We start from the raw sequence: 21,981 nt of genomic DNA, 5'->3' as shown, positions 1-21,981 counted from the left end.
TGGGAAAAGGATACTGTGACTGACAGTTCCCTCTAAACTCTGAAGATAAACTTGATGGCAGCAGTATCCGTGATTAAGAAAATGGGTCTGAAGGATATATACTTGGTTCCTCAGAAAACTTTCCTAAAAAAAAAAAAAAATGTTACATTTTGTGTGATATAACATCATTACTCGGTGGCTGGTTTTTTTAGGTTGTTCATCGCCTGATAATGGTGGATGCAGCCAGCTCTGTCTTCCTCTCAGCCCAGTATCCTGGGAATGTGGTTGCTTTCCTGGGTATGACCTACAATCAGACCAAAAGAGCTGTACAGCTTCAGGTTAGTGCCGTGGCTGTTGGAAAGTCTCTCTTTGAAAACGAGAGTACACATAACTAGTATTACATTAGAAACATGCAACGTTAAATTGCTTCCAGATTCCTGGTAGCAAATATGATTTGAAAAAAAAAAATGTTGGAAGTAAGAAATAAGTCTTGTTACTATGAATAATATAAGTAACTGCAACGTAAATAATGAAGACTATTTCTTAGTTAAGGGAGCATCCAGACTCTTATAGTAGGGTCTGCTAGCTTTAGTAACGGGGAGGCCATCATGGGGAATGGTCTTAAAGAGCTTAAAGTTGACCGATGTTTAATAAATATTTGTTGATTGGTTTGATTTTGATCTCTCTGGTAAATATAGTAATCATAACACTTTGAAAGTTCTTTTTTCTTCAACTGTAATGTGAAGATTTATGCTTCAACTGTTCTTTTTCATCTGCTGGTATTGCATCTTTTCTGCCTTTCATGACTCATGGAAATCTTAGATTTATGCCAAATTGATTTTGTCTGGTGAGGGTTATCATGCTGATAATCTGAGATGCTGTAATTCGGCTTGTGTGACACTTGCCTAAGTCTGACTTCAATACTTTTAACTCCATAAGTCTTGGCTAATAAAACACAATGAGCTTAGAAAATGATTAGGGAGCCTTATAATTCAAATATGATCCCCTTTCAGAACAGCACCCAGCCATGGAAAATGAATTGATGAATTCATCCTATGTGTGTGAAGGAGGTTACAGACAACAGAGCTGAGTGATTTGTCTGTGCTTTGGGTTAATGCCACCCTTTCTACAAGTAAGGGCCCAGGGATAAAATCTTGCAGTGACATTTTGCAAGAGGGAGAGGGTCTTTCCACCTGTCTTGGCCTATGTAATCCTGGTAGGAGATTGAGTAGACTAGTATTCTGGGAGTTAAGGAAGATTGTGCAGTGAAAAGCAAGAGTCACAAATGCCGTGGGGTACAAAGCATTTAAAGTTCAACCATATTTGAAATTTTTGTTAACAGGACCACAGCCATTTTTACTGTTTGCGAATTCCCAGGACATCCGGCACATGCATTTTGATGGAACAGACTACAGAACCCTGCTGAGCCGGCAGATGGGAATGGTTATTGCCCTGGATTATGACCCTGTGGAAAGCAAGGTATGCTTTTTTTCTTATACATGAACAGATTATGAAAGTGGGAGACTTTAGCCTCACTGACGACCTGGGCTACTTGAAAATGCTCTGCCACACTTACAGCATTAGCCCCAGACCAAGTTAAATATATGCATTTGAGGAACATTAAGAACACTCTGATACCCTACCCGTACCCTGTTCCTCATCACTGCTTTCCTGGGGAGATTGTGCTACATCCTCCTTTCAGTTGCCTCTCTGGAGGGGCAGGAGGGAGACCAGCGTGATGCTCGCCCATAGCTGATCCATTAGGAGGGTTTGATTATTTGCTAGTATGAGCAGCAGAGGGTGTGTTGGGCTTGGAGCATAAGAAGTATGAGTTAGCAGTGGGCATTTGATATATGTCACCAGGAGAGGGGACTAAATGACTTCTTAAGTATGCAAATCAGGAAACAAGCTTCCTGGCTTCTGTGAAAACAGCAACCTGACACGTAATGGTTTCCGTAAATGATGCTGAGCATAAGTCAGGTAGCTGTTTGCCTATCTCATGGTCAGCATTCTCATTTTCTTACTAAAACTGTGGTCTTTGGTCCATCTGGAGCTTATTAGAATTGCAGAATTCTAGGCTCCACAGCAACCACTGAACTAGGACCTGCATCTTAACAAGATCTCCAGGTGACTTGTGTGTGAGAGAGATTATGCTGCTATGGTTACATGTCTTCAGAAGCAGCAGAGTCTATCTCATAGCTGGCGTAGTCCTCATAGAAAGTAGTATGCAACTTTAGAGTGGGCAAGATGAAGGACTCAGGATGAAAGGAACTTCAGGAAATAGCTGACCGAATGCCCTCATGTTTGTGGTCTGAGAAGTGGAGGCATTGTGCCTCAGCTGAGGCAGGTAAGCAAGTGAGTGGTAAAACTGACAGGGCATCCATGTTTTCTGAACCACCTGAAGTGGAGTGCTGGGAACTGGACCAATGCAGATACAGCTCAGCTCGTGTCCCTCGTTCAGTTACAAATGACTGCTTTCTGTCTAGCTGAGGAAGCTACTGGGGTTAAGTAGAAAGGTGATGTCATTGAGCAGGGGTCAAAGATAACTAAATTAACAGTGTAGGGACTAAGGGTGTGGGTGTGCATGTGCGTGAGAGAAAGAGAGAGAGAAGGAGGGTGGGAGGGAGGTGTGTGAGAGAGTGTATGCGTGTGCATGTGTGTGTGAAAGAGAGGGGGAAGAGACAGAGAGAGACAGACAGAGACAAAGTCTTAGGGTTTCTCTTGCTGTGAAGAGACACCATAACAACAACAACTCTTATAAAGAAAAACATGTCAATAGGCTGGCTTACAGTTCAGAGGTTTATTCCACTGTCATTATGGCAGAAAGCATGGCAGCATGCAGGTAGACATGACTCTGGACAGGTAGCGGAGATACATCCAGATTAGTAGGAAGAGAGAGACACTGGGCCTGGCATCTGAAACCCCCTAGCCCAACCCCAGTGACACACTTCTTCCAACAAAGGCACACCCACCCCAAAAGGCCACACATATTCCAACAAGGCATATCTCCTAATAGTGCCACTCCCTGAGACCAAGCATTCAAATCTATGAGCCTATGGGGTCCATGCTTATTCAAACCATCACACAGAGATTCAATTGCTCAAGGTTACCCATATTTGGGAGTAACAGAGTTGGGGCTTACTGTAGCTATGTCTGTCTATCTCTGATAATTACATTACATGACCTGAAGACCTGTTAATCCTTCATGCATATTCTACATTGATATTTAGAATACAAACCAGAAATGTCTAGTTCTCTCTCTCTTGCAGATATATTTTGCACAGACAACCCTGAAGTGGATAGAGAGGGTTAATATGGATGGCTCCCAGCGAGAAAGACTTATCACGGAAGGAATAGACAAGCCAGAAGGTCTTGCTGTGGACTGGATTGGCCGGAGAATCTACTGGACAGACAGTGGGTATGTTTCTTGCTTTAGTTTTCTGTCTCAGGAGATGGAGGTGAGGGAACAGACAATTCTCCTGGCTTTATCCTCTACTATGAACATAGAGAAATACAGCTGACCACTTGGTGAGGACAAGAGGTGGCTCCATTGGAATCCATACTCCTCGCCCTTCTCCCCCACCGAGCAAGCCACTCCTTTCATGGGACAGGGTCCACAGTGATAGGATTTCCAGGACCAAGAAAGTGACATGTGCTTTGCAGCTCAGACCACTGTCAACAGTGCAGCCTCAAGCCTGTCTAAGCACCATTGGGAAACATTTGCTTGCACAAGGTTGTCTGTCTCCTAGGTTTCTTCCAGAAGACACGACAGAGAAGGCGATGGGAAGTTCTCAGTTTAGCTGAGAAGAAAAGACAGATTTTTCTATTTAACAAATGAGTACAAACACTTGGTATGAATAGAGGCAAGGAAGTGTCAGGCCATTCGTGAACACTCGCCAAAGGACAGAAAGGTCCAGACGGGCAGAGAGATCAGTGGGCCCCACCCTTCGTCTACAGCCCAGAGAGGCTGAGGTTGTTTCTGGTTGTTTACAAGCTTGTGAATGACAAGTCTTGCACTAAAGTCCTTGCCCTGGCTCCTGCTGAACAGGCATGAAAGATTGGAAGCTCCCTGGGGATGGGAAGACATTTTCAGAGGTTGGATAAGGTGGGCTTCTTCCCTTTGTGGGTGACAAGAGAAGCAAAGTTGGGCTGTTTCTGTCCTCTCAGCCCCCTCTGTCCCTGTGGCCTGTGGCCTCTGTGAGCCTAAGAACATCAGGGCTGGACAGGAGGAAGATAGATGAGGGAAGGGGCTCCCTCCTGCATGATGCTAAAGAAAGCCCACTTTCTTGCTGCTGATTGAGAAGCATGAACCCAGACTCCCTCATAAGATAATGTGAGAGATGCTATGTGCTCTCTTTCTTCCAAGTAACTGAAAAGCATTGAGTGAACGGAGATCGTGATGAGCATCTGGAACACATGCAGCTATGTAAAAGGAAAAGAAAAGAAAATTAGTTAGGGCTTCACATCTGGGAGAACCGTAGTGCCAACTCAGAGGGCAGAGTCCCAGGGACCAGGCACATGGGCCTGTGCACAGCTATTCTGTGTGCAGAAGGTCTCTGGTTATAGGAAGCAAACAGGTTCTTCACAGTGAGCCAGGTGTGAGATATGGTGTGCAGTCACTGATGAAATGCTCTCTCCGTGTCCAGGTTGAGCATGGCTTTTTACTCAATTGCTTATTTAGCCTTTGCCTTCGTTCTTTCACTGTTTGTGCATCTCTTTATTAAATAGTTGCAGTGTACCAGATACCTCACTAAGAGCATTCCATCCAGGATACTATTACATCCTAAATAGCTACACTTTCATATCTCTGAAGATCAAGAGAATTTATGATCAAATGCTAAACTAACTTTCCCAGGGTTAAACAGTGAACTCAGGGTTAGCCATTCCCAGAGGCTGTTCCTGACTCAGCACAGAAACAAGCTTGGGGTGCTACCTGGGGTAGAAATGTGCTTAGTATGTGAAGGCTTGGGTTCAAGCCCCAGGACCACAAAACCTTCATAGGGGGGTGCTGTCTCCTTCACTCAGTGTCAGGATGGGTGAGACCCTGAGTCCCAGAACAGATGCAAATCAACTCCTGGCCAAAACGATTGTAACTGTCATAATAACAGCCTTCTCCACGTTGAACTGACTTAAAAGGATGTTCTCCCTGTCAGCTGTGGGTAATGACAGAGCTAGTACGTGGTCGTTTCCGAAGTGTAAACGTTTATCAGGGTTACAGATGTCAACAGCTCTCTGCTCCTCTGAGGTAGCTCCCTTCCCCTTTCCACGCATTCAGGAAGGCACCTCTAATTTTACCAGTGTGTGATTAGTGCCTACTGCCCAGGCAGTGCCTTCAGATGGGCACAGCTGGAGCCTGCAGAGCCAGACCTCACATTCTCCAGCCCGTCGACTTCAGCAATAACAAACCCTTCTTAAGTCCTCTCCGCTCTAAAGACAGCTGCTTAAACAAAACCTTTAATTTGTCTGGAAATGAGACGTTTGTAGTTTAAAAACCTTGATATTAGCTAGAAATTTGATTTAAATAACCGAAACTTTAATCCTAGGTATTAGATTACGTGGCAACTCTAAGTCAATGAAAACCAAAGAGGGGTGGCCTTAAGGTTGAGAAAAAAGACATTCATATGAGCATGCCACATCGATAGTTCTATGCAATTATTAATTAACATTAAGGAATCCTGACTTTTAAAGTTAGTTGAGCCATAAAGCCACACATGTGTGCTTGTTCTTTGCAACACTCTCTGTGGAGGACTACAACAAACATAAATTGTCCCTGGGTCTTTCCTTCCTTATCACCAACCCTGGGGTCACAGCTCTGCTTTTGGCCTGAACTGAACAGCACCATGGGGAGCTCAGTTCTCACCGCCAAACTCCTGCTCCAAGCAGTTGAAATTTATGAGTGATGTAACAGTGAGATCAGAGAGGGTGGTTTTATAACTGTTGGTCACACACTTCACAAGGAGACAAATATGGCTACAAAGGAACTGAAACCATGGGAAGGGAAGTAAGGGATAAGGGCTGACCATAGCACTGCATCTGCCTTGAAGCTGGGTGAGAGAAAGTTGAAGCCAATGTAAATCTCCCCCTGCTATCCTAACGCTGGCTTGTGCCTTCTTCCCATGGTCTGTGACCTGGCCTTCTAGGACTATTCTAACCTCCTAGTCTCTGGCTTCCATGAGGTTCAGCAGGAAATGGATGGTTATGAAGAGAAAGAGACTAAATATACATTTGCCTCTTGGCTTTGTCTCGGCCAGGCTGCTGACAGTACCCCTTTATCCTGTCCCTTTATCTATGAGAAAAGGAAAAGTTTTGTTTGAAAATGATGAGCTAACACCTCCCTACTTATATTTCCCTTTTAGGAAGTCTGTCATTGGAGGGAGTGATTTGAGTGGGAAGCAGCATCAAATAATCATCAAAGAGAGTGTCTCAAGACCACGAGGAATAGCTGTGCATCCAAAGGCCAGGTAGATATTTATGAAAACATGGTACCATTTATCTGAGCTTATGCCATTGTCCATGTCTGCAGTGCTCATGACCAGAGTCCCTACTGAGACTTCAGGTGGTCTGTGCAGTCAAAAGCCAAGCAAATCTGTGAATTCTGTTCAGATCTTCAGAACCAGTATGTCTAACAACTTATCTCTTAGTTCTCATTAACCAACCATACTTAATCTCATGGATCTACTTATCTTAAAAATCTTATGTTGTCAGGACTGGAAAGATGGCTCAGTGTTTAAAAGCACTGACTTCTCTTCCAGAGGCCCCAGGTTCGGTTTGTTTCCAGCACCCATACAGCAGCTCACAACCTTCTTAATTCACGTTCCAGAATCCAATACCCTCTCTCACCTCCACAGGTAGTAGGTGTGAAATATGCATAGATATACAGGCAAGCAAAGCTCTCTGCATAAGAATTTAAAAATCCTTTATTTACAAAAAAAATTTAACTCTATGTTGTTGTTTCTTAAGTGGAAAATGAAATTAGAAGTGTTGGCTTATCGACACTAGTAAGAAAAATCTTAGAATGACTTCAAATGGTAGGTCGTTTCTGGAATCAGATAAGTAGAAGTATGGATTATGAAAGATTAATAGATTCTAAACTACCAACTATGAATTAGCATCACATTTTTGTTTGAGAGTAGAGAATTAAGAAGAATAAAGAATTTCTTCAGAGTTGTTAAAAAGCAAAGAGAAAAACAAATACTTTTTGTTTTATTGGCCATTTCAATCACAGACTGCTTAATGTCATACCAATATAATGTGTCTGTTAAGTAGTCAGTTGTGATAAGTAAAATATCCAATAAAAAATTAAAAAAGAATAAACATGGAATAAACATGTAAACATAAATAAATAAATAAATAAAGTATTATACTTTTTTAAAAAAAAAGTAGTTAATTGCGATTCCACTGGGTTCCAATGGGTTAGAGTTGGTTCTCAGCATCCAGCCAGAACCTTGAAGGTTCTATTTTTAATGGAAATGTTACAGTGGTCTCTGGATGATATGTAGTAACTGGTAATTAATCTGGAGTTGATCAAATGGCTAAAACAAGGCGAACCCATCTCTATACAAGCCAACTAGATATTAAACCAGATTGATATTTTTAAAAAATGTTAAGTTAAAATTATCTTAGTAGGCACAGTACCTTGCATAACTCCAGGAAACAGGTAAATGCACTATTCCTTTTATGCTGTAACTTAATATGTGCATAATATAAGAATGAGCTACCAAATTGTATGCATTTTGCTGCTAATTCACTACTGCTCACTTAAGTACAAGTTTGATTAAAGTAATGTTCTACAATTTCAAAACATCAATTCCTTTTCCATCTAATGGTCTGACACCATTTTTTTCTTTTTGTTCTAGATGCTTTATTCAGACCAGATAATTAAGGGTTCTCTTTGTTTTTGTTTTTAATTGTTTAACATGCATTGCTGCATTTTTTTCCTTGCATGTTTCTTGGTGTACCACTCTTTAAAGTGATTTATACTGGGTTTCTAAGTCTTGAAAGAATATAAGAATTTTTTCATGCTAATTTGACTTATAAGTTTTCTTGACTGAAGGAGACTATTCTGGACGGACACAGGGATGTCTCCACGGATTGAAAGCTCTTCCCTTCAAGGTTCTGGCCGGATGCTGATAGCCAGCTCTAATCTTCTGGAACCCAGTGGGATCACGATTGACTACTTAACAGACACTCTGTACTGGTGTGACACCAAGCAGTCTGTGATTGAAATGGCCAATCTGGATGGTTCCAAACGCCGAAGACTTACCCAGATTGATGTAGGTGAGGCTTCGGGCTCATGACTTATTTCATCTTTAGTGTTGATGCACTATTATTGTTTTTTAAATCATGTGCACAGGTGTATGTGTTTGGGAATGCATATCTATAATGGCACTTAACCACAAAGGCCAGAGGATGTGTCAGGTCCTCTGGGGCTGGAGTTTCAGATGATTGTAAGCTGGTGGATATGGGTACAGGAAACCAAACATGGATTCTCCACAAGAGCAGTGCTTTCTCATGATGGCCTGGCCATCTCTCTAGCCTCTGACTTCCTTGATTGAGTGCTGAGGAATGTGAAATCCAGAATGTGCTTACACATGTCCATATTTAAGCAGACTAGAGAGACAGAGTTCTCCATGAGTTATAAAACAGAAAGATTGCCCATGACCAAGCCATGGAATAGTGAGTAAAATGTAGTATTGTATAATCACTTTCCCTCAGATTTTCCCAAATAAAAGTGAAAAATCTTAATTTTTTTCCAAACTTATTGAGGAATAAAAACCTTATTTCTTCTGGTTTTGTTGTTGTTGTTGTTGGTGGTGGTGGTGGTAGTGGTGGTGGTGGTGGTGGTGGTGGTGGTTTTTTTTTCTCTGTCATTCTATAACAATGATAAATCACTTTCAGGCATTAAGGAAGGTCAGTTAATAACATGGGCAAAGATTAATCAAGGAAGTTTTCTCCCCTATTGCCTTTTCAGATTCTTCAAGAGAGATCATGATTTTTCATAAATATCTTTAAAACACTGAGCCAGGGGCTGGAAAGATGGTTCAGTGGTTAAGAGACTTACTAGTCTTCCAGAGGACCTGAGTTTGGCTCCCAGAAGCCGTGGTGAGCAGCTCACAACCACCTATTACTTCAGCTCCAAGAGTTTTGACACTCTCCTCTCGCCTCTACAGGTACCCACCCATACTCACACACAGATATATGTAAAACACACACACACACACACACACACGCTGTACTCTGTAAAGGAGCAGTACAAAGGCAGAGAGAACTTGCCTAGGACTCAGGGAGTCTACAGGGACCTTTTGACCCTGTAGAATTCTGCCATGTGATAGGAAGAACTGTCAGGATAAAGTGACTGAACATAATTTTGAATTTACTGAGGAAACAGGTAAATGTTCTTGAGCAAGAGATATATGTGACGAGATTGCCATTTCAGGGCAACTGTTTAGGTTCCAGCACAGTGGTCAGATTGAAGTCTAGAGAGGAGGAAGTCAGAGACAAGCAGCGCTAGTCACACGTCAGCTCCTGAAGACCCAAACTACGTTGTTAGTAAATGGAGAAATAGAAGATTAGGGCATTACAACTTACTATGAGTAAAGATTAGAGAGCATCTGATAGCAAGTTGGTGTGAGGAAGAATGAGAGTCTGGGAGTGTCAGGAGGGAGGGCCTTAGGGATTTAGACACTGGTTGGGAAGATCAAAAACCAGTCTCATTTAGCAAGGAACTAATAAAATAGTCACCTTGCTAATTCTCTTTAGTTTAGAGACAATAACTTTCTAGATAATATAACATGAAATAGATCAAGAAAGATACTTAAATTGTATATATTTCTAATATTCTTTAAAACAACCATATTTTTTATAAACAGTGATAAGCTTGCATACATAGTTGGACCGTATCTATCCAGGCACTTGGCAGATGTTTATTGGTTTCTGAGGTAGGTAGCTATATGAACATTCCTAACCAGAAGAAACCATCACATTCTGGATCCCAAAACACAGTATATAATATTCTATTTATTTGGGGACAGGGTCTCATGCATTCCAGGCTGAATTTGGACTTTCTATATAGTGAAGGATTACCTTGAACTTCTGATCTCTCTGCCTTCACCTCCAGAATGTGGAGATGATAGACTTATTCCCTATAACCAACTTTGGCACTGGAGATTAAATGGAGCTTTGTTCATGATAGACAAGCCTTTCACCAGCTGAGGTAGACCCAGAACCCTTTAGTGGAGATTTTTTTAATTGCAAGTGCTACTGTAATCAGAATAGTGCAACTTTCTCCTGAAGAGCAACATTACATATGTTGTGTTTAATTGTCTCCTCATCTCTAGAGCACTGTCTACTGCAAAACATGTGGTGTGTTCTCAATTGACAGCTCAGGATTTTATCTTTTTTCTTCTTTTATGTGTATGACTGTTTTGTCTGCTGCATGTATGCCTGGGGCCGTGAAAAGCCAGAAGAGGGCATTGTATCCCCTTGGAACTAGAATGATAGACAGTTGTGAGACACTACGCTGGTGTTGGGACTCTAACCCAAGTCCTCTGGGAGAGCAGTCAATACTCTTAACCACTGAGCCATCTTCCAAGTGCTAACCCTTGAGACTTTTTTCTTTTTTCTGGTTTTTCGAGACAGGGTTTCTCTGTGTAGCCCTGGCTGTCCTGGAACTCCCTCTGTAGACCAGGCTGGCCTCGAACTCAGAAATCCACCTGCCTCTGCCTCCCAAGTGCTGGGATCAAAGGCGTGCGCCACCACCGCCCAGCCAACCCTTTAGACTTTTAATGAAAAGATTCCATGAATTTATCTTTAATTAAAATACAATTAATTATGGTTCATTGCCTTAAGATAAGGAAGATTGTGTCTAATGTGTTTGTTGAACATGGTAGCTAATTCTAGCACATGCTTCAAATGAACAAACCTTGAGGACATTATGCTAAGTGAGTAAAAAGGCAAATGCTGGACATGCCCACTCGCTCATGGTGATACAGCATGGCAGCCTCACACACAGGGTAGAATAATATTTCTAGGGGCTGGGGGGAAGTTGGCACAGGATTTCAGATTTTCAAAAGTGCAAAAATTCTAGAGATTGCTTGCGCAGCAGTGTGTGAGTATACTTAGCACCTCTGAACTGTACGTCATCGCTAAAGTAGTAAATTTTGTGTTGTATGTTTTCTAACCTCGATAAAAAGAAAAGAACAGTAGTCAAGTAAAACAAATTTCCATGATGTATTTATAGTTTCACTTTGGGACACAGGACTAGAGACTGCGCTGAAAGCTAAAAGTCACCCTGGTCAACAGTGGGGCCGAGGAGGAGGCTTGCTGTGACCGGGACAAGTCATTTGAGTTTCCCACCACACGGGGGAGACATTCACCTCACAGCTCCAAATTTATCAGCTAGTGTGGAGAGCTTCCAGACGCATGCCTCCTCCACCCTGGTGTCCAGCACCTGGAGATGCCATGTGGCATTCCCCTGAGTAGTGGTCCTTGGATCAGCTCCCAGCAGTTCCAGAGGCCTGCAGAGGTGGTTTGGCTGAGGAGGACTCAGAAGGCAGCTCCCTGGATGGGAGCTGTAGAATCGGAGGCAGCAGATAAAATGTGTTCGAAAACTTCCCTTCTGCATGGCAGAGGAGAGTCAGAGAGTCTAAGGGGATACGGGAAGGAAGCCATAAGGAAGGTAAGAGGCTAATAGCTCAGTTTGGTGAGGAGTGACTACGAAGAGATGAAGTCGGGCGACGTAACTATGGCAGAATGGACTAATGTATAAGAAGAGAAAGCAGACAGAAAAGGCTGACTTGGGAATACAGGGATAGAGATGATGTTTTCGAAAAACATCATCTAAATTAGAAAAAAAAGAAAATCCTTCTGGTTATCTGTGAGTTTGTTCAGCTGTTTACAACAGCCATTTAAATGACAAGGGACCCAGACTGAAGAGCAGCAAGAAACACTCAAGTTCAGTCTGTGGCACTTGAGCACAGAGCATGCCGGCCTTGGCACCCTCGGTACTGTTCAGACCCATCTGGGTCAGCAGCACCGGTGATGGAGCATAGTGGTTCTAAGCCTTGTCCTCTTACAGATAGATGCCTCTTTTACTTGACCTTTCACTTGCTTCCAGGTCACCCCTTTGCGCTGACTGTGTTTGAAGATCATGTGTGGTTCTCGGATTGGGCTATCCCTTCGGTAATAAGGGTGAACAAGAGGACTGGTCAAAACAGGGTATGTCTCCGAGGCAGCATGCTGAAGCCCTCATCAGTGGTTGTGGTCCATCCATTGGCAAAACCAGGTACACTGGAGAAGTCCTGCAGGCCCTCCTGCACTGGAGACTGCGGCTATGTTAACCAATGGTAGCAGGCCGTGGGGGTGGAGGGGGTTTTCTGATTTTTTTTCACCTATCTGCATAAATGTTAAGATTTTCCAAGATTTGGGCATTGATTGAATCACAACCCAGACAAGCTTGTTGTTTGGTAATTTGTGCTTTATCCCTAATATGGTGGTTTTAATAATCTGGGTTTTTACCTCTCCAGCCACACTCCTCTCCTGCTCCATATGGGTTGCTACATTTCAAAAGACTCAGGTTACAGAGAGTCAGGATAAGCAAGTTAGACTATGTTCATAGTGACTAGATGATAGATAGATAGATAGATAGATAGATAGATAGATAGATGATAGATAGATAGATAAATGATTGATAGATGATAAATAGATGATTGATAGACAGAAGATAGATGATAGATGATTGCTAGATAAATGATTGATTGATAGATACATATGATAGATACATACATGATAGAAACAGATAGATAGATACATACATACATACATACATACATACATACATATAGAGATTATCACCAAGTATAAACAACACAATAGAAAAAGGCCCTACCTGGAATTCTTAACACCAAATAGAAATATTTGATATGTTAAAAGTTACTGATTCAGGCAACTTAGACTTCTGCACTGGAACTTCTATCCACCCTTGGGCTCCCCTTACCCCCATAGGCCAGGGAGTGAGCAGCAGCCAGGAGCAATCCAAGGCAGAGTCATTCAGCTCCCTCCAGCATCTGCTCATCCTGAAGATCTCTGAGTATAACTAGATCCTGGTCAGGACATAGGAATGGCACAGACTAAGGAGCCTCACAAACTAAGCTGCCGGCTGTGCTCAGCAAACACGCATAAGGCAGCAACATCTGAGCTGGCTGAGTCAGGGCCTCTCGAAGGAGCTCCCGAGAGAGAGTTTTAGACACACCTTCCATTTAGATGGCTGAATTCTCACCCAAAGATGTCTTTGATTTGCACCAGGAGCATCCTTGACATCTCCAGACCCATCCGCACACTCTCTGTTCCCTACTAGGTGCAGATCCCTGCTTACACAAGAACGGAGGCTGCCAACACATATGCCAAGAGAGCCTGGGCACGGCTCAGTGTTTGTGTCGGGAAGGTTTCGTGAAAGCCCAGGATGGGAAAGTGTGTCTTGCTCGGAAGGATGATCAGATACTGGCAGGTAACATGGCATGCCATGCAGCCGGGTTGTCTCCCCCGGGCTCCGTACACTGGGGCATTCGTGTTCTGCTTTTGAAGATTGTGGTCCTTCGTATTATTAAGTGCTCCTGTGTCTTCAAGGACGCTGAGTGTGCTTGGGTTTCTGTACCCCTCCCCCTCCAAGGTTTTTAGTTCTTTATCACAGTCACAGTTAAATTGACCTCTAATTGTAAACGCTTTAAGCTGCTCGTTCTCCCCTATTTGTAGTGGAGTGTACCAGGGCTTAGAAATAAACGCCACCTTGTGACAATGCTTGAAGACATTTTGTTTTAAAATGTTACGTTCTTAATTTCAGGGGTCATGAAAGACAACCTCCTCACCACGCTATAGGTCTTAATAGGAAAACTTGAGTCCTTCATAGAAATAGCTTTACTGTATCAAACGAGCGTAGGAAGTGGGTACTGAGAAGGTCATGATCCATCTCTTTACAGCTACAGTTGAGGAAGAGGGCGGGAGAATGAACCTTGCATGATGGATGACCTTTCTGCCAGCAGTGCATGCCCAGACGAGGCAGATCTGGAGTTGTCTTTTGTATCTTCCTACCAAAAATGTGCCAAAGATAATTTATATTTGTTAAGCCTCTTTAAAAAGTGCATAATTACTTGGTAGGCATGTTATAAATATAGGCTAAGTGGCAGGTTAATAGCGGATGGATCGCCCTGTCCGTGGAACGGAGTTGTGTGTTGGGTTTTCAGACATGACTTTTTTTTCCTATTATTATTATTATTTTTTTTTGCCTTAGGATAATAGTTTTATATGTTTTAGACTCAGAACTCTGTTTTGCTCTTAAAAGAGTTATTAAGATCCCTAAAGGGTTTTTGTACAGGTGAATTATAGTTATCAGTTCTTAGGATATTGAAAATTTTTCATCTTAATTCAAATTACAAACCTAGTATTTATGAGCATTACCCATTGTATAATTACTAAATACACATATTTTTCAAAGATATATATATATATATATATATATATATATATATATATATATTGAGAAGAGAGACATTGTTTTACATTTCTGTCTTTAAGTCTATCAGAACAGACAGCAGCCTGTGTCTCACATCCATTCCTGTGTTGTTTTGGTTGGAGGCACAGAGGAAGCTGTGAGGGAGCGAGGGATGTCAGAACTGTACAGGTCCTGGTTTCTTAGAGCTTACCTGAGATAAGGAATCTGACATGTGCAGCAAACGCTGCCCACTGTTTCTCTTGAAAGTGGCAGGATCACTTCTTCCATTTCTGAGGAAAGCCTTACAGATACCCAAGTTTAAATAGCACAGGTGGCTTGTCCATCATGCTTTCTGATTAATTATGCTGACCCTCGGAGAAAGGGGGATTTTGGCTCACAACTCAAATATTACTTGCGTCTCTCTCTCTAGACAACTCCCATAACTCCAATAGGAGCTGGAAGCATCACCCACTTTATTATATGCAGTAGTAAAGTCCGAGTGAACGGCCAGGAGGGCTAAAGATTAGCAATGCTTGCACCTCCTCTGAAGTGGGTACTGGAGGGCGCAGCTCCTGGTGTAGTTGATGTCGTTCCCTGGGCTGCGTTGTGCCGTGCCGTGCCATGTTGTGCCGTGCTGTGCTGTGCCGAGCTCTGCATTGTGCCGTGCCATGGCACCACAGTCTTTCCTACACTGCCTTGCTGCGTCAATATTGACGTGAACATGTGAACAGACAGTAGTTTTTTACTGTGATGCAGTAGCCTTGGTGCTGCAGATTCTGTGCAGTGGGACCCAGGGGTCTGTGTAGCAAAACAGCTGAGCAAAGTGCTGCCTTTGGGAGTTCATCTCCTCTCCAAGAGCAGTGGGCTTTGTGTTTCTATGTGGCTTTTTATACACAGCAGTTTCAAAAATACAGTTAACTCAGGGTATTATAACCATGGAAGCCAAACAAAGGGAGAAGCTAGCATGAGACAGGTTGGGAAGAGGTGGCCGCCACAGCTTCTTGTTGTCCTGGTCTGTGATTCTGAGCTGATTATATTCAGAAGGAGTGCTGTTCTTTATCTAAAAGACCCTCCTTCTCTCCCCTGTCGGCTCCACCAAACCCTGCCCAATCTAAAATGAGTCTGAACTCATTACCAGTGAATAAACCATCAATATAAATTAAATCAAAATTTCCTTGAAATGGAAAGGCTTAACTAATCGAGTCTTCTGTCCCGCAGGTGACAATGCTGATCTAAGTAAAGAGGTGACCTCGTTGGACAACTCCACTAAGGCTGAAGTACCAGACAATGACGGGACAGAATCCTCCCCACTAGTGGCTGAAATCATGGTGTCAGGGATGAACTGTGAGTTCTCCTGAACAGCTTTGGTTCTAACAGCTTCCAGTGTGCCATAGGAAGTTCTGTACTCTCTTTCCCTGGTATAATATTAGCTAACTGTACTGCAGCTCAACCTTGAACTTGGGTCCTGCTCTTTGGAAAAGCTTGTACTGCAAACTCTGTTAGATGAGACATGAATTGTACATGCCGAGAGACTCTAGACTGAACCATTTGAGGTATAATTGGAAACAGAGGTGACAGTCAGCCTAGAAGAGACTTAAGTGTTTCCCTACCGGTAACTGCTCTGCCGGGTATTTACTCTGTCTAGCCGTTGTGCAAAGTTGATAGTAATTGGTAAGGCATATTAATTGGTTACTTTAATTACTGCAGAAACTCCATAAACAGAAATGTTAGAATTCTTTGTATTACACATTTATCAGCAGAGTACTTTGGTTCATAATAGAGTCTGCCATGTTCTGTGTATGGCAAGTGGTTTTGATGAGCCCTCGAGCAGCTACAAACCCACCCTGTCCTCACAGTTCATTGCCCTCCACTCAGTGTGGCTCACTTTGACTCTAAAACATTTAATCATATTCGTATATGAATCATATATACGATACATATGATACATGCTATACACATACACATATACATCCACCTTACAGATTGCTCCAGAGGATCCCAGGTACTGTGATTGTATAGAGGCCACCACACCCTACCATTTACCTGAAAGCTGGGAGTCCCAACTTTATCCACTGAGCCATCTCCTCAGGCCCCTGAGTAACATAATGTCTGTGACTTTAAGCTCTATGAAACTTTCATGAGAGGACAGTTACAGACATCTTCCTCTGACTTCTTTGGTCTGAAGAGCAAACTTTCAGGGCTCAAGGACCGCATGCCCCACCCATGTGTTTTTGATGACGTAAAGATTTTTTTTTACATATTTTTAGTAATGGTGATAATTAAAATTTGTATGAACTTTTAACATTTACCTTGCTTAAATTGTATTTTTGATTCCTATTATATCCCATCATTTTATAGATATAAAAACTGAGACTGAGGTGTATTGCTGAGTGACTTGACTAAAGATTTTGAAATTATGATCGTATAGGACTGGAGAGATGGTTCAGTTGGTAAGGTGCGTCTACACAAACATGAGGACCTGAGCTAGGATCCTCAGAGCCCACATTAAAAAAAACATAAAACCATGCAAGGCAGTTTGTAATTGTAATCCACGTGGCAGGAGGTGGAAACCGGAAGATACCCGGGACTTCCAGCCAGCCAGTTTCAGTTAGCGAGCTCATGTACAGTGAGAGACAGCCACTCAAAAGAATCAGGTAGAAAGTGATTGAGGAAGAAGCCCAGCATTGGCTTCTGTCCTCCACACACCTACACACATGAACACATGTACACACACATAAACACCTACACATGCACACACACATGAACACCTATACATGCACACACACGTGAACACATGCACATGCACATACACATGAACACCTATACATGCACACACACATGAACACATGCACATGCACACACACGTGAACACATGCACATTTACACATGAATACCTACACATGCACACACACATGAACACTACACATGCACACACATGAACACCTACACATGCACACACATGAACACATGCACATGCACATACACATGAACACCTACACATGCACACACACATGAACACTACACATGCACACACACATGAACACTACACATGCACACACATGAACACCTACACATGCACACACACATGAACACATGCACATGCACATACATGAATACATGCACACACACATGAACACATGAACACCTACACATGCACACACACATGAACACCTACACATGCACATACACATGAATACATGCACATGTACACACACATGAACACATGCACATGCACACACATGAATATATGCACATGTACACACACATGAATACATGCACATGTACACACACATGAACACATGTACATGCACACACACATGAACACCTACACATGCACACACACATGATCATCTACACATGCACACATACATGAACACCTACACATGTACACACACATGAATACATGCACACGTACACACACATGAACACATGCACATGCACACACACATGATCATATACACATGCATACACATATGAACACCTATACATGCATACACACGTGAACACATGCACACGCACACACATGAACACATGCGCACGCACGAACACCTACACAGGCACACACATATGAACACCTAGATATGCACAGACACATGAACACATACACATGAACACATACACATGCAAACACACATGAGTAAAGAAGTATGACCAAACAACCAATACCTGTTAAGAAGTTCCAGAACAATTTGCCACAAATAAGAATGTGTTTATTTGGCTATTTTTTAGTCATGCACTGTACTAAGTGCTGGGGATACCAGGGCATGCTAAATATAGCTGCAACCTGCATGGTCACAGCTTAATGTGAGAACCAGAAGTCTAATCCAATAAAGCTTCAGGATTCATGGTCTAGAGACCACTTTCAGACTCAGCAGGGACCCATACAGGCTCATAGGGCAGATTCTATCATAGTGAAGAGAGATGGCCAGACAAAGATACATGACAGAGAGTACATTGATGGAGTTGGGGGTCAAGGAGTGAGGAAGTGAGGACTTATGTCTGTGTTTGGCTTTTTATTCACTTAGCCCCCAAAGACAATGTTAGACAGCAGAGCCTGTGTCTGCATCCTACATTACTGTACTTTTATCACTCATAGGGCCTAGGCACACATTAGGTACTTCTGAGTGAATCTTATTTTTACAGTTTAGTTCCCAGAGTTGCTTCTAGTATTTGGGGCTTTGTCTGTTAAGTGCTGGTGCTCAAACCCAAGGCTTGCCCATGTTAGAACCACTGAGCTACACCCTCAAACCTAATTATTAAGATATCATTGTGCCCTTCTTTTTAATTATCAAAATGTTTTAATTATTTTATGTGTATGAATGTTTTGTCTGCATGTATGTTTGTGCACGACGTGGGTGTCTGATCCTGTCAGATCCCCTGAGACTGGAGTTACAGATGTCTGTGTGCAGCCTTGTGGGGTCTGGGAATCAAACTGTGGACCTCTGTAAGAACAGCACGCAAGTGCTCTTAGCCACTGAGCCAGGTCTACAGCCCCGACTATGCCCTTCTTTGTCATCTTTATTTAGCTATGTATAGCAAACTTTAATTTGCAGAGGATTTTTTTTAAATAGTCCTGTTTTCTTTGGTTTCCAACAACAGTCATGCAAAGCAGCAGTCTTATTAGAAATCCCTATTCATAATAGAGAGAAGCAGGTGAGCATTGCCAGTGTGTCCGCAGCCAGCCTGTGCCCCTACTGCATAGCATCATCATGCATATTTCCATCATGCAAAGGTTTGCAAAAGTCCTGCATCATATTCTAATTTAGGATAATTGTACTGTGGTTTCAAATGTTTACTGTGCTTGGATACTGTCCACCCCTGCTCTCAGCAGCCTTGTGATTTGAGAACTAAATATTTGAATGTGCCCCTCCCCATCCTGATTGTGAGTAACAGGAGGTAGCCAAGCAAGCATGAAGGGTATTGTGTTCACCCAAGAGAAATCTTGGATAAGTACCTAAACATATCAAACACAAAAACACAATTGCTACTGGATAGCAGTGGCACATGCTTTTAATCCCAGCACTCTGGGAGGTAGAGGCAGGTAGCTTTTTGTAAGTTCAAGGCCAGCCTGATCTACAGAACGAAATCCTGCCTTGAAAAGAAAAAGCACAGCAAAACAAAACAAAAATCCCAAAACTACAATTGCCCCAATGTCTGCAGACACCAGGGCCCCGGATCCACCTTACAACATATAACCGCTACAAAGGAGCTCTGAAGGCTTTTCAAATCTCCTATATCTGTGAAGAAACTAGACAGACGGTGGTGCATAGACGGCTGTGGTATGTCAGATATTCCTACTCAGAAAAGGAGGTGGTGGGTGGCATTTGGGGAGTGACTATATGTACAAGTAGTTAAAGCAGAAAAGCAAGAAACAAAGAAAAACTTGCTCATGTCTGTGGCTTGACATCAACTCTGTCCCCCGGGGCATTTGCATTTCAATGGAGTATGAAATGAACCGATCTTTTACAGCATTTGACTTGTAAGGTTCGTGACTTTGCAGAAGTGCCAGGAGGCTTACAAGTCAGTGCATAAATCTTGATAATAAGCACACCCTGTGACATATATCCTATTAGATATGAAACATGATATTAGTAAATTGACAATAAATCTTTCTGTGAGCCAATCTCTTTGTCAGAAACAGATCTGCTTGCTACATACAAGTCTGTGTGTTTCGGGAGAAGGATACATGGGCTTTTTATATGTCACAATGGTTGGGGATTTTTGAGTAAAATTGTACTGGGTTGCTTGTATTCTAAGGCTAAATACTGGCTCTCAAGATCTGCTTGTCCCCCATGAGCAGATCCTCACTATGTAATGATGCTATAAGATATATAAGATGCTATGTAAACCTGGTTCCCCAATCTAACTGGTCAATAAAAGGCTAGAGCCTGTGATTGGGCAGTGGAGGGAAAAAAATGGGACTTGAGGATTGAGTGAGAGGGTTACAGGGAGAGAGAGAAAAAGAAGACAGGATAGGGATGGAGGAGGCCACCATGAGAGGAGATGGACCGTGAGCATGTGGCCAGGAAAACCAGCAAGTACCAAGGGACATAAATAGCTGGGATATAAGTTAGAACAGCTCCAAACCTGCCCAATCTAGGCTTACAGCCTGTAAATAAAATACCTGGATTGTGTGTCTTTTATAAAGGCTACCTAGATTGATATTACATAAAATGCAATCAGAGTCCATTTTAAGCTCTATTAGAAGTTCAAATGTACAGATGACAAACAAGTCTCTAGACATCAAATGGTTCTTTAAAATTAAGGTTTACCTCAACATGTGAGAAAAAGAGGCAGGAGGTTCTCACGTTAGAGCCAGCCTTGGCTACTCACTTTGTCAAAAAGCAAGAGCAGCAACACAACCACAACCACAACTACAACCACAACCACAAACCAAAGCAAAGCAAAACTAGCACGCACACAAAACCATGCAACTGTAGGCACATGGAAGCAGTGAGCTGTCTTGTAAATCTAGTAAGACAGACACAGCAGACAGACCTAACCAGTTCTTTCTGTTTGGAGGCTAGCCCACACACAAACTTCAGGAAGGAGGTGCTGGGACATTCTGTCCAGCTCCCTGAGGTCCACTTCCTCTTCTGAAGACTGGAAATAATTGCATATGCTCTCACTGTTTGCAGATGAGGATGACTGCGGCCCTGGGGGGTGTGGCAGCCACGCTCGCTGTGTTTCAGAGGGAGACACTGCTGTGTGTCACTGTTTGAAAGGATTTGCCAGAGATGGAAACCTGTGTTCTGGTAAGAGCAAAGGCCAAATGCACAAATATGAGAACTCGTGAACCAAAAGCATTCTTTTTACTTTTACTAACCAAAAATCTCCACAAGGATGTAAGTAATTAGTAAGTTTAAATAAATTATTTGGTGTTGGGGGGAGGAATTGTATGCATAGGAAATGAGACACGTAAGCATATTTGCATATAATATTACCTTATATTACACTAACATTGTATTAGAAATTAAGCAAAAAATGAAGTTGACACGAAGAGAAACATGAATTTGAGCTCAAGTCAAGCTTATGGATTTCTAAAAATAGAACGTTTTCCTCCTAGAAACCTTGTATATGTGTTTTAGTGAAACAAATAGATTATGATAGATGGGTTTTGATTTTATATTGATAGATATTTTATATTGATAGTAAGTTAATGATTACTGGGAGAATGGCAGTCCTTGTTGTCTGAAACTCTGGAAGAAAGTAATTTACTTACACACACTTAGCTGTTTGGACAAGTGGGAACTTCATGAAAATTCATTGAGAAATGAACTTCAGGGTTTGCATTTTATTCATGAACAGTACATGTTAGCCCCCCCTGAGCGATTGACTATACAAAGGCTCAGTCTTTCTTACTATGCCTGTTATTTCTTTCCAGGATTGCCTAAACCAGTGGTTCTCAACCTTCCTAATGCTGTAGCCCTTTAATACAGTTGTTCTTGTTGTGGGGACCCCACCCCTAACTATAAAATTTTCTCACTGCTACTTCATAGCTGTAATCTTGCTACTGT

General features: G+C 42.3%; 1 protein-coding gene across 4 annotated transcripts in view; it reads left to right on the top strand.

Moving 5' to 3' along the window:
• The window catches only part of Egf (epidermal growth factor), an 81,462-nt gene that overhangs the window by 38,212 nt on the left and 21,269 nt on the right, over positions 1-21,981 (top strand). For all 4 annotated transcript variants that reach the window (XM_076933250.1, XM_034500958.2, XM_034500957.2 and 1 more), the window contains 9 exons: positions 192-317; positions 1,322-1,458; positions 3,249-3,397; positions 6,336-6,440; positions 8,033-8,256; positions 12,095-12,262; positions 13,334-13,483; positions 15,683-15,808; positions 21,103-21,219. In XM_076933250.1, the coding sequence (XP_076789365.1) occupies positions 192-317; positions 1,322-1,458; positions 3,249-3,397; positions 6,336-6,440; positions 8,033-8,256; positions 12,095-12,262; positions 13,334-13,483; positions 15,683-15,808; positions 21,103-21,219 (1,302 nt within the window). The remainder of the gene's footprint in view (positions 1-191; positions 318-1,321; positions 1,459-3,248; positions 3,398-6,335; positions 6,441-8,032; positions 8,257-12,094; positions 12,263-13,333; positions 13,484-15,682; positions 15,809-21,102; positions 21,220-21,981) is intronic.

This window comes from Arvicanthis niloticus, chromosome 4, assembly GCF_011762505.2.
Source record: "Arvicanthis niloticus isolate mArvNil1 chromosome 4, mArvNil1.pat.X, whole genome shotgun sequence".
NCBI lineage: Eukaryota > Metazoa > Chordata > Mammalia > Rodentia > Muridae > Arvicanthis > Arvicanthis niloticus.
This window is presented reverse-complemented; position numbering and strand designations above follow the sequence as displayed.